The sequence below is a fragment of the Trachemys scripta genome, chromosome 22, assembly GCF_013100865.1.
Source record: "Trachemys scripta elegans isolate TJP31775 chromosome 22, CAS_Tse_1.0, whole genome shotgun sequence".
NCBI lineage: Eukaryota > Metazoa > Chordata > Testudines > Emydidae > Trachemys > Trachemys scripta.
Window position 1 is genome coordinate 485,387 of NC_048319.1, and position 13,195 is coordinate 498,581.

General features: G+C 44.5%; 1 protein-coding gene across 4 annotated transcripts in view; it reads left to right on the top strand.

Annotated features, from left to right (window-relative positions):
- SIN3B (SIN3 transcription regulator family member B) overlaps window positions 1-13,195 on the top strand; it is a 30,061-nt gene continuing 16,866 nt past the window's right edge. For all 4 annotated transcript variants that reach the window (XM_034755145.1, XM_034755146.1, XM_034755148.1 and 1 more), the window contains exons 1-6: window positions 1-107; window positions 1,131-1,237; window positions 2,445-2,598; window positions 7,084-7,347; window positions 7,976-8,119; window positions 10,156-10,278. In XM_034755145.1, the coding sequence (XP_034611036.1) occupies window positions 6-107; window positions 1,131-1,237; window positions 2,445-2,598; window positions 7,084-7,347; window positions 7,976-8,119; window positions 10,156-10,278 (894 nt within the window). In that variant the 5' untranslated portion in view covers window positions 1-5. The remainder of the gene's footprint in view (window positions 108-1,130; window positions 1,238-2,444; window positions 2,599-7,083; window positions 7,348-7,975; window positions 8,120-10,155; window positions 10,279-13,195) is intronic.

Genomic DNA, 13,195 nt, shown 5'->3' on the forward strand with positions numbered 1-13,195 from the left:
CCATCATGGCGGCGGGGGGAGGCGGAGGCGGCCGGGGGGGCAGTGGCCCCAGATGGGGCGGGGGCCGGGCTGGCGGGGGCGCAGCGCAGGAGAAACTTCCGGTGCATGTGAGTGCGGGGCCCTCCCCGAGCGCCGCCCCGGCTTCCTTCAGTGACCCCACCCGGGAGAACCCCCCGCCCGTGCCGGTCGGACCCCATCGCCCCGCCCCACGGGCCCCCTGCCCTCCCACCCGGGATAACCCCCGTGCCCGCTCAGGCCCCCATCGCCCCGCCCCACGGGCCCCCGGCCCCTCCCACCCGGGATAACCCCCCGCCCCTCCCACCCGGGCCCCCATCGCCCCACCCCGCGGGCCCCCTGCACTTCACCCGGGAGAACCCCCCGCCCCTCCCACCCGGGCCCCCATCGCCCCACCCCGCGGGCCCCCTGCACTTCACCCGGGAGAACCCCCCGTGCCGGTCAGGCCCCCATCGCCCCGCCCCACGGGCCCCCTGCACTTCACCCGGGAGAACCCCCCGTGCCGGTCGGGCCCCCATCACCCCGCCCCACGGGCCCCCTGCACTTCACCCGGGAGAACCCCCTGTGCCGGTCGGGCCCCCATCGCCCCGCCCCAGGGGCCCCCTGCACTTCACCTGGGAGAAACCCCGGCCCCTCCCACCTGGGATAACCCCTCGTGCTGGTCGGGCCTCCATCGCCCCGCCCCATGGGCTCCCTGCACTTCACCCGGGATAACTCCCTGCCCCTCCCATCCGCGTTAACCCCCCGTGCCCGCTCGGGCCCCCATCGCCCCGCCCCACGGGCCACCTGCACTTCACCTGGGATAATCTCCTGCCCCTCCCACCCGGGATAATCACCCGTGCCTGCTCGGGCCCCACATCGCCCCGCCACACGCACCCGCTGGACTTCACCCAGGATAACCCCCCATTCCCTACCACCTGGGATAATCTACAGTGTCTGCTCCAGGGCCTCTCCCCCCCGAGGGTGACACCCCCCACCGGAGTGAACCCCAACCCCTTCCTGCAAGCCCCTTAGCCCCCTTTCTCCCCCCCCCGGGGCATAGGTCCTCAGACCCTAGGTTGCCTTGCGCTCTGCTCTCCACCCCAGCTCCCTGACTAACTCCTGCTCCCCTGCAGGTGGAGGATGCACTCTCCTACCTGGACCAGGTGAAGATTCGCTTTGGCAGTGATCCCGCCACCTATAACGGGTTCCTGGAGATCATGAAGGAATTCAAGAGCCAGAGGTAAGGTAACAGAGTCTCCTGTGGCACCTTTAAGACTAACAGATATATTGGAGCATAAGCTTTCGTGGGTGAATACCCACTTCGTCAGAGGTAAGGTGACACCCCCTCCAACCCGTCCAATACCCACTCCTACAGTCCCCTTCCTCTCAGGTATCCCATTTTGCCCTAGAATATTCCCCTGCTCCTAGCACTCCTCTTATAGGACCCCAGACTTTAATGCCAGCACCCACCTTTAAGAACCTCCTCATTGCTCATCCCCACATAAAATACCCCTCCATATTTCCCCTGCCTCCGTTCCCATTTTCAGCACAGCTTCAGCAAAATCTGATCATAACACTTCCCAAGCTCATGCAGGAAACATGCTCCTTGGGTTCTATGAGATTATGCAAGAGTTAAATTCCAGATATAAAGGGTTCCATTATCCCCTCCCCAAGAGGGTTCCAAATCTGCTTCTAGAACACCTATCCCAACACCATTCATCCGGATGGAGTCAATATCCCACAATTTCCCAGGGCCATAATTACAGGAAGACAATAAATCTTATAACTCAGCTCACTCAGGGAATCCAAATTCTAAAAAGGGGTGAAGAAGCCAGAACTTGTAACACCCAAAACACCAGGAGTGATGGCAGGCACATCCCCTTCAGCTAATCCACATCCTTGAGTCTCCATCTGGCCCCGTAAGCAGAACCATCACTTTGGGAGGAGTTTGCTGATGACTGGGAATCTTTCACTTCATTTGGGCCTACTAGTTCTGTCGGTCTTTTAAAGTGACATGGACTGTCCAGAATAGTAATGTGTGCCTCGTTTGGAGAGTTCAGTCTTTAGACTGGGGGGGATGGGAAAAGGAGTTTCTTTGGACATCTGTACATCTGGCCTTAACCTTGCAAAATATATAAATTGTATGATCAGTGTTTAGATTCAGGGAGGGGAACTATCCTAACTGTGATACATTCATACCCAGAGAGTTGGAATAATTCAACCTGCTGCATTATAATTGCTGTGACTAAATCTTCTCTAGGAAGCCACAAGAACTCTGGACAGTTTATCATTGTCTTCAGGGGAGTCAATGTTATCTTGATGTTTAAGTCTATCCAATTCCCTGATTGCTAATAAATGTTATTGCAGTTCTTACTTTTTCTGTATCTTACCTTTTATTTTGTGACTTAAGGTCTTACATGGAGTTAACAGCCTGTTCTTGGTTCTAGCATTGATACTCCTGGTGTAATCAGGCGGGTTTCTCAGCTGTTTCATGAACATCCCGACCTCATTGTCGGATTCAATGCTTTCCTCCCTTTGGGCTACAGAATAGAGATTCCAAAGAACGGGAAGTTAAGTATACAGTCGCCACTGGCTAGTCAGGTATGTTAAAATGCTTGGATTAATTTAAATTAATCATAGTGTATCTACATGTGACATACGGGGTCTGCATAATAGATGAGTTGATTTGCCTTTATTGCAGTTTGAAAATATGTTTTACAGGTTGTTCAGATACCATAACAATGGGTATGAGAATGTAAATAGAATAGAATTTCTTTAAGAAACATTTAATAGTTTTAGTCTGCATTAAAATGAAGCTCCCACACAAGTTGCCACTGCAGGCCAAATACTTCAATCAAATTTGAAAGTTAAAAATCATGGCTGGCTGGCTGTGTACACACACATTATTTAGTGAATCTTTATAATCGCACTTGAATTTAAACTTGAAAAACATGTTTGAAAAGATCATATTTCCACATACCCATTAAGATGCCTGCACAGAACACAAATTTGTACATGTTGTTCATTTGTATCATAAGAATTGCCATACTGGGTCAGACCAAAGGTCCATCTAGCCCAGTATCCTGTCTTCCGACAGCATCCAATGTCAGGTGTCCCCGAGAGAATGAACAGAACAGGTAATCATCCATTCATCCATCGCCTGTCACCGATTTCCAGATTCTGGCAAACAGAGGCTAGAGACCCCATCTCTGCCCATCCTGACCTTCCTATCCTCTATGAATTTATCTAGTTCTTTTTTGAACCATGTTATTGTCTTGGCCTTCACAACATCCTTGAGCAAGGAGTTCCACAGGCTGACTATGCATTGTGTGAAGAAATACTTCCTTTTGTTCGTTTTAAACCTGTTGCCTATTAATTTCATTTAGTGACCCCTTCTTCTTGTATTATGAGGAGTAAATAACACTTATTTACTTTCTCCACACCAATGTGATTTGGTAGATAGACCTCTATCATATCCCCCTTAGTCATCTCTTTTCCAAGCTGAAAAGTCCCAATCTTATTATCCAAGTGTTCAATACAGCTGTGATGGATTCATAGATTCATAGATTCTAGGACTGGAAGGGACCTCGAGAGGTCATCGAGTCCAGTCCCCTGCCCGCATGGCAGGACCAAATACTGTCTAGACCATCCCTGATAGACATTTATCTAACCTACTCTTAAATATCTCCAGAGATGGAGATTCCACAACCTCCCTAGGCAATTTGTTCCAGTGTTTAACCACCCTGACAGTTAGGAACTTTTTCCTAATGTCCAACCTAGACCTCCCTTGCTGCAGTTTAAACCCATTGTTTCTGGTTCTGTCCTTTAGAGGCTAAGGTGAACAAGTTTTCTCCCTCCTCCTTATGACACCCTTTTAGATACCTGAAAACTGCTATCATGTCCCCTCTCAGTCTTCTCTTTTCCAAACTAAACAAACCCAATTCTTTCAGCCTTCCTTCATAGGTCATGTTCTCAAGACCTTTAATCATTCTTGTTGCTCTTCTTTGGACCCTTTCCAATTTCTCCACATCTTTTTTAAAATGCGGCGCCCAGAACTGGACACAATACTCCAGCTGAGGCCTAACCAGAGCAGAGTAGAGCAGAAGAATGACTTCTCGTGTCTTGCTCACAACACACCTGTTAATACATCCCAGAATCATGTTTGCTTTTTTTGCAACAGCATCACACTGTTGACTCATATTTAGCTTGTGGTCCACTATAACCCCTAGATCCCTTTCTGCCGTACTCCTTCCTAGACAGTCTCTTCCCATTCTGTAGCATTAGAACGTAGATAGAATCATACCAGATTTTGCATCCATTTTCAGTTGCAGAGTTTGAAACTTAAAAATCTTAGCTGAATTTTGTTCAGAAGCCTCTGGTTTTAACTCTAATCTCTGCCACCTGCTAGTCTTTCAGCTCTCATGTTCTTTGATCTCTCTATCACTCAGAAACTTGGCATTTCTGAGAGCTCTACTGTTGAACGTGTTTCTTTAAATCTACAATTACTGCAGAATAAAGCAATGTTAGTACAGAGTGTTTTGTATGTTCTTGGCATCACTACTTTCTAAAGTGCAGAGGATAATGGAGTGACAGTCACAAGCATTAATGAGTCAGTTACTGTTGAGGGAAGAATGAAAACAGAAGAGCAGAAGCAGTGGTGGCTTGTCTGTTTTTTCATGGACATTTGGTCATTGAATTTTGAGTACTTTGTGTTTCTTTGTCAAGATCATTGCCATTGGGTCCAGGTACAACATTTGAAAATCCCTTGATTTATGAGTCTAGCTCTGGTGGAAGAATTGTTCATGAAAACTGGACCTAAGAAGGCACTCACCCTTTGATAAAAGAACACAAAGAACAGTGTGTGAGAATCTAATGATGAAGTTTGGCCTTATTGTGCTGAAAATGCCTTCAGATGTTCAGAGACTTACAGGAAACTTGTTTTGCTTGCTGGATCCTGAAACAAAATTACCCTGTGGTGCGGAAATACAAGGGTTTGTGGACAACTGAGACTTGCAACTGGAAAAAATACTTTCAGAGGTTATCTACAAGGCCCTTTCTGTGAATCTCCTTATCAGAGATGGTTCCTGTATTTAACATATTTTGAGTTTCTCTTGGAATCAGCTACAAATGGACACTTCTTCCATAGCTAGTTAATGTGGTTTTGGTCAGCCTGGGACCAAGGAACCATATGCTCCTAGAACAGGGGTGGACAAACTTTTTAGCCCGAGGGCCACATCAGGGTTGTGAAACTATATGGAGGGCCGGGTAGAGAAGACTGTGCCTCCCTATCCGCCCCCTCCCACTTCCAACCCCCGACCCAGCCAACCCCCCCACTCCTTGTCCCATGACTGCCCCCTTCTGGGACCCCCCGCCCCAGGTATCCCACCCCCTATCCAACCACCCCGTCCCCTGACTGCCCCAACCCCTATCCACATCCCCGACCCCTGACAGGCCCCCGGGACTCGCACGCCTATCTGACCACCCCCACAGAACCTCCGCCCCATCCAACCGCTCCCTGACTGCCCCCTGGGACACCCTGCCCCTTATCCAACGCCCTCTTACCATGCTGCTCAGAGTGGCAGGACTGGCAGCCATGCCGTTTGGCTGGTGCCAGCTGCGCTGCCTGGCCGGAGCCAGCCACGCTCCCTGTGCGGCGAGCTGAGGCTGCGGGGGAGGAGGGACAGCAGGGGAGGGGCCGGGGGCTAGCCTCCCTGGACGGGAGCTCAAGGGCTGGGCAGGATGGTCCCGCAGGCCGGATGTGGCCTGGGGGCCATAGTTTGCCCACCTCTATCCTAGAAGCTATTAAGAAATCAAAGGTAAAATTGGATCGAAACAAATTGCTGTAATGCTCAATTGCTTAGAAAAGTGGCTTTCAGGCAGTATCGTAAGCAAGAGGTGGCATAGAGTCTGCATGGCACTACAATTGACCAAATTCTAGGAATACAGATTCCAATGAGCTTGACTGCTAGGAGCTGTTAAGTTTCTGTACACTGATTGACATCTGTAAACTGCAAGCAAGAAGTTCAACTGTCATTGGCCTATTTTAAAACAGCGATTTTTCCCGAAAATTTGGACACTCAGTAACGTACATCAGACTGTCTGCTATGCAACGTCATGGTATAGCTGCACTACTAGGAGCTCTCAGAACGTACCTTTATCCATTAGTGAAAGGAGGGACTTAGAAAGCCTTTGACTGGTGTGGCAGGACAGGGCGTGGATGTGAAGGAGATGTTCTTGGTATTGAGACTCATTTTAAGTTATTTTATAGGGGCTGTTACAATAAGGAAATATAGCTCTTTCTTGCTACATCACATATTTAAACACTTCCTTTTTATTATGTCACTGTAATTATTTTTCTGTAAAGAATGTATGTTCAACATACTTCATACACCAAACAAGTCAATAGCCAAAATATACCAAAACTGAACTACAACAGCCCATGAGTCTTTGCAAACACAGTCAAGTATATACAACAATTTCTTTTACTCTGTAAGTGTCCAAAAGTGTGGAGCTATAATCTTTAAGAGATCTGGAGAATTAAGTAAGTGTTGGGAATATCTACCAGTCACCCTGATAAAGGCTAGCAAACTGCAGAGTGCAATCCAAACCTGTTTTCCCTTCAAACATAAGTGTCTGTAAATAAAACAATAGTCTTGAAGTTTAGCTGGTTAATGTTGGCCTTTGTTATAAATGATCAAAGTTGAAGCTTCAAAAGTGAAGTCTCAGTAATGTTCATACAGTGGGGTGCATCAGATGTGAAAATCCTCTGAATAATTACGTTTAAGACTTTAAGTACTGTAAACATTTGTCTGAAGCTCTGTTCTCAAATAGGTATGATGGGAAGAGCTCTTTAAAAGCAATGTTGGATTTAAATGGAAAGAGAAGTGAGAGTTTAGCACTATGGCTAATGGTTTTTAATTGATCGTCTTAGTAAAAGAGGTCAAGAAATTCATGGGTCAGTTAAATCTTTTACTGTGCAATTAACCTTTCCCTAACTAAACAGTTTGTAAATATGCATGATAATTTTAATGAACATGTATGTCTCTTTTTATTTGAGTCACCAGCTTGCATTACTTCTATCACTAGGTGTCTTCAGAGCCTGTTCCAAGTGCTCACCCGGGTGGTGGGTTATTGTTACATTATTGCCAGGAGAATTCCCACAACCACAGTGACTGCTCTGAAGACTTCCGGCAGCAACTTCCATACAAAGATGATAAATCTCAAATCTCCTTGGAATCTGATTCTGTAGAGTTCAATAATGCAATAAGTTACGTGAATAAGATCAAAACACGTTTTCTTGACCATCCTGAAATCTACAGATCATTCTTAGAAATTCTTCACACTTACCAGGTAGAGTTCTGGCAAATAAGATATCATGGGCCAGTATTGTGGCTGTTTGAACCTGCAATGTTAAATTAAATTTGTTTGTACAGTACTGTTTTATTGTGATTTATAAATCTCCCCCAACTTCAGCCTCTCTCAGACAAATGTGGCACTGAGAAACTCTTAAGCATAGGCTTTGTATGTGGATAGGGAATGCTTAGGGTCTGTCAAATGCTTGTCAACTCAGTAATGTGGTGGTGCTACAGGCTTCGGTTTGAAAAGAGAGACAACTGATTGAAACTGTACAGAAAGTATTTTTTGTTTTAAGCTAGGTGATTTTCTTTTACCATTACTAATGTTCTATTTTTAAATGCTTTATATCTGCTAACTGAATGCAGTGATTAGATCTACATGCCCACGGAAGGACGACAGTTTGATAATTGACTGCTGAGCCCTGAGGTCTAGGACGCCAACCTTGGATACCCTACGTGGTAGCACATTGTGCTGCTACAAGAATGCTAGGCCAGCTGATAATTATCTAAAGCTTTTTCCTGTATTTGACTCATGAATACAGTGGGTTGTCTGTTCCAGTTTCCTTGCTAACTGAAGTGCATTACTGTAACAGTTTGTTTAATGTTTCTCTGTAAATTGGCAGAAAGAACAGCTGAACACTAAAGGCCGACCCTTTCGAGGCATGTCGGAGGAAGAAGTGTTTACTGAAGTAGCAAATCTCTTCAGGGGACAGGAGGATCTACTCTCTGAGTTTGGACAGTTTCTCCCTGAGGCTAAAAGATCTTTGGTATGTGTTTTGGTAGTATAAGGCAAAAAAGATAGAACAGTGTGACAGTCTACTCTGTGTTTATGTTCTAGTTGGATAATCTGCATAATGTCTGAATAAATACCCTAAAGAATAAAGTTATTTGCCCCTGCAGGACTGAGATCTGGGCTGGGAGAGAGTGCATCAGGTGAAGAGACTGAGAGAAGGGTTGATTTGGTGGAGTGTCTGTGTACCTTTCTCTCAGAGCAGTTGGACAAAGCACAGTAGAGATAACCGGTCTCTTGAGATGGAACAGATAGTAAACAGCGATGTGTAAATTCTTAGAAGTTGCTGCTCTGTGGTGCTATTGGCAACAGCTAAAAAATCTCTGCCCCCCAAAAAAGTATGCTCTGAGCCTTCTGCCTTGGGGAGAGTAGAGCCCCTTTGAGGGGTATCTTGTGATAAAGTACTGGGTGAAAACAAGCTACCTTTGGATGCCAAATAGACCATGTCTAAATTGGAGGGGATTATTTTGGTGGTCCACAGAGATCCATGTGGTTAAAACCATTATTTGGTGGGCTGCCACTTTTTCCTGTGACTTTCTCTGTCACCACTACATCATCTGACTGCTCTTGCAGCATCTTCCCTATGGCTGGGAAAGTCAAATGAATGTTGTCCTCGTTTCCTGCTCTTGGAATTTCTACTCTACTAAATCCTTAATACTGAATGAAAAAACTTTAGGGATTAAAAAAAATCTTTGAAATTCCAGAGATGTGGAGAAAGATTTGACCCTTGAAACAGCTCTAGCACAAATCTTATTGATCCTTCTGATGACTGTAAAAAGCAACAGAGGGTCCTGTGGCACCTTTAAGGCTAACAGAAGTATTGGGAGCATAAGCTTTCGTGGATAAGAACCTCACTTCTTCAGATGCAAGTAATGGAAATCTCCAGAGGCAGGTATAAATCAAAGTATGGAGATAATGAGGTTAGTTCAATCAGGGAGGGTGAGGTGCTCTGCTAGCAGTTGAGGTGTGAACACCAAGGGAGGAGAAACTGCTTCTGTAGTTGGATAGCCATTCACAGTCTTTGTTTAATCCTGATCTGATGGTGTCAAATTTGCAAATGAACTGAGCTCAGCAGTTTCTCTTTGGAGTCTGGTCCTGAAGTTTTTTTGCTGTAAGATGGCTACCTTTACATCTGCTATTGTGTGGCCAGGGAGGTTGAAGTGTTCTCCTACAGGTTTTTGTATATTACCATTCCTGATATCTGACTTGTGTCCATTTATCCTCTTGCGTAGTGACTGTCCAGTTTGGCCAATGTACATAGCAGAGGGGCATTGCTGGCATATGATGGCATATATAACATCGGTGGACGTGCAGGTGAATGAGCCGGTGATGTTGTAGCTGATCTGGTTAGGTCCTGTGATGGTGTTGCTGGTGTAGATATGTGGGCAGAGTTGGCATCGAGGTTTGTTGCATGGGTTGGTTCCTGAGTTAGAGTTGTTATGGTCCGGTGCGTGGTTGCTGGTGAGAATATGCTTAAGGTTGGCAGGTTGTCTGTGGGCGAGGACTGGCCTGCCTCCCAAGGTCTGTGAAAGTGAGGGATCATTGTCCAGGATGGGTGACTGTTGCTTTTTACAGATTCAGACTAACACGGCTACCCCTCTGATACTTCTGATGACTGTTTCACTCTAGGGTGCAGTTAAGATGCTACCACTGGGTCCTTCTCAAGATTTTCAAACTAGCCTTGTAGCTGTATGTAGAGCTGAAACAATTGAATATAACTTAATGTCTTACTAAAGAACTAACATTTAGTATTAATTTTTTTTAAGGGGTTAATTCTTGCTATTCCAATGGGTTGTGCTTGTATGTGATGTGTGTAGTGGTGCTACATCACTGCAAAATATTGTTATAGAAAAACTGACTATCAGTGTTTGAACTATGCTTTCACTATTTGTTCTTTGTAGTTAGGTAACTCGTTTAGTGAAATCTCATGTCCTCTAGTCTGTTCAGATAAATGGGGTTCTCTATTTCTGAGGAACTAATAAGGGCAAATTGAAAACATTGTCTTTAATTTAGTTCACAGGAAATGGGCCATGTGAAATGAACAGTGTCCAGAAAACTGATCCAGAAAAAAATCTGGAACATAGTAAAAAGCGATCCAGACCTCTACTGCTGCGTCCTGTTCCCAGCCCAGCAAAGGTATCTTGTTGCAAACAGAAATGTGTACTGTTTTCATACTTAGGCATTGCTATAACCTGTGCTATATGAGATAATTGCTCTCAACTTTCAAATTCTACTAAGAGCATGTCATAGGGCAGCCTCAGCTGGGTGCTCTCCAGTGCCAGGCCATGGTATGACAGCCATGGATGCCTCAGTTTTCCCATCAGATTCCCTTGAAATAGGCCTTAAGTATATGTAGCCCTTTCAGGGTTAATTACAAAACTCCTGTATACATAAATCATAACAAGTCCCACAGCCATAGTCCAGACAGTACATTAAGTAGATCCATAGAATCTCTCTGGATAGAAATTCCATGCTTGCATTATAAGAGTAGGACTATATTACCAGCCACCTGACCAGGATGGTGATGGTGACTGTGAAGTGCCCAGGGGGATTAGAGAGGCTTACAAAGGCAGAAGATGCAATAATAATGGGCTATTTCAACTGTCCTCATATTGACTGAGTATATGTCACCTTGGAAGGGGATACAGAAATAAAATTTCTAGACTCATTAAATGACTGCTTCCTGGAGCAGCCAGTCCTGGAACCCACAAGAGATGAGGCAATTTTTGAGTTAATCCTACATGGAATGCAGGATCTGGTTCAAGAGGTGAATACAACAGAGCCATTCAGTAATAGTGATCACCATGTAATGAAATTTAAGATCCTTGTAGGGGGATAAAATGCCAAAGAAACTCACCATGGCAGCATTTAACTTCAAATAAGGGAATGACACAAAAATGAGGAAGCTAATTAAATGGAAATTAAAAGGAACAGCCAGAAGCGTGAAATGCCTGCAAACTGCATGGAAGATGTTTTAAAACAACACCATAATAAAGGCTCAAACCTAATGCATAGCTCATTTAAAAAAAAAAAAGGACCCAAAACTGCCACCACGGGTAAACAACTGAGTAAAAGAAGTGGCTAGAGGCAAAAAGGCATTCTTTAAAAACTAGAAGTCAAATCCTAGTGAGGAAAATGGAAAGGTGTTAAACTCTGGAAAGTCAAGGTTAAGAGTATAATTAGGCAGACCAAAAAAGAATTTGAAGAGCAACTAACAAAAGATACAAAAACTGACAGCAATTTTTTTTTTTAAAGTAAATCAGAAGCAGGAAGCCTGCAAATCAGTGGAGCCACTGGACAATTAGGGTGCTAAAGGAGCACTCAAGGAAGACAAGGCCATTGTGGAGGAACTAAATTAATTATTTGTACCAGTGTTCACTGCAGAGAATGTGAGGGAGATTCCCACACCTAAGCCTTTCTTTTTAGGTGACAAAGGTTGAGGAACTGTCCCAGACTGAGGTGTCAGTAGAGAAGGTTGTGGAACAAATTGCTAGATTAAACAGTAATAAGTCACCAGGACCAGATGGTATTCACCGAAGAGTTCTGAAGGAACTCAAATATGAAATTGCAGAACTACTAACTGTGGTATGTACTCTATTGCTTAAATCAGCCTCTGGACCAGATGACTGGGGGATAGCTCATGTAACACTGATTTACCAAAAAAAAAAAAAAAAAACACCCCAGATACAATCCAGGTAATTAAAGCCTCATAAACCTAACTTCAGTTACCAGGCAGATTGGTTGAAATGATAGTAAAGAACAGAATTCTCACACACAGATAAAGACAATATGGTGAGGAAGAGTCAACATGGCTTTTGTAACGGAAAATCACGCCTCACCAATCTATCAAAATTCTTTGAGGGTGTCAACAAGCATGTGGACAAGGGTAATTTAGTTGATATAATGTACTTAGACTTTCGGAAAGCCTTTGACAAGGTCCCTCACCAAAGGCTCTAAAGCATAGTAAGCTGTCATGGGATAAGAGGGAAGGTCCTCTCATGGATCAGTAATTGGTTAAAAGATAAGAAACAAAGGATCGGAATAAATGGTAAGTTTTCATAATGGAGAGCAGTAGATTGCGGGGTTCCCAAAGTATCTTTACTGTGACCAGTGCTGTTCAACATATTCATAAATGATCTGGAAAAAGAGGTGAACAGTGAGCTGACAAAAGTTTGCAGACGGTACAAAATTACTCAACATAGCTAAGTCCAAAGCTGACTGCAGAGAGTTAGAGAGGGATCTTATAAAATTGGGCAACTGGACAACAAAATGGCTAATGAAATTTAGTGCTGATAAGCACAAAGTAGCGCACCTGGGAAAAAATAATCATAATTATCCATACAAACTGATGGGTTCTAGATTACCTTTACCACTCAAGAATAAGATCTTGGGAGTCATTTGTAGATAGTTCTCTGAAAACATCATTCAGTATGCAGTGGTGGTCAAAAAGCTAATATAATGCTAGGAACCATTAGGAAGGGGATAGATAGTAAGATAGGAAATACCATAATGCCACTATATAAATCTATGGTATGCCCACACTTTGAATACTGTGTGCAGTTCTGGTTGCCCCATCTCAAAAAAGATATATTGAAATTGGAAAAGGTACAGAGAAGGGCAGCAAAAATGGTAAGGGGTGTGGAATAATGTCCATACAAGGATAGATTTAAAAAGTCCGTGACTCTTCCAAATTGAACAGAGACAACTAAGTGGGGGATGGGATAGAGGTCTATAAAATCATGACTGGTGTGGAGAAAGTGAATAGGGAAGTATTATTTACCTCTTCATATAATACAAAAACTAGGGGTCACACAATGAAATTAATAGGTAGCAGGTTTAAAAGAAAAGGAAGTACTTAACACAATGCACAGTCAGCCTATGGAACTCATTGCCGGGGATGTGAAAGACAGAAGTATAACTAGGTTAAAAAAAGGATTAGATCAGTTCATGGAGGATAGGTCCATCAATGGCTATTAGCCAAGATGATTAGGGACACAACCCCATGCTTTGGGTGTCCCCAAACCTCTGACTGCCAGATGCTGCGACTCAACAT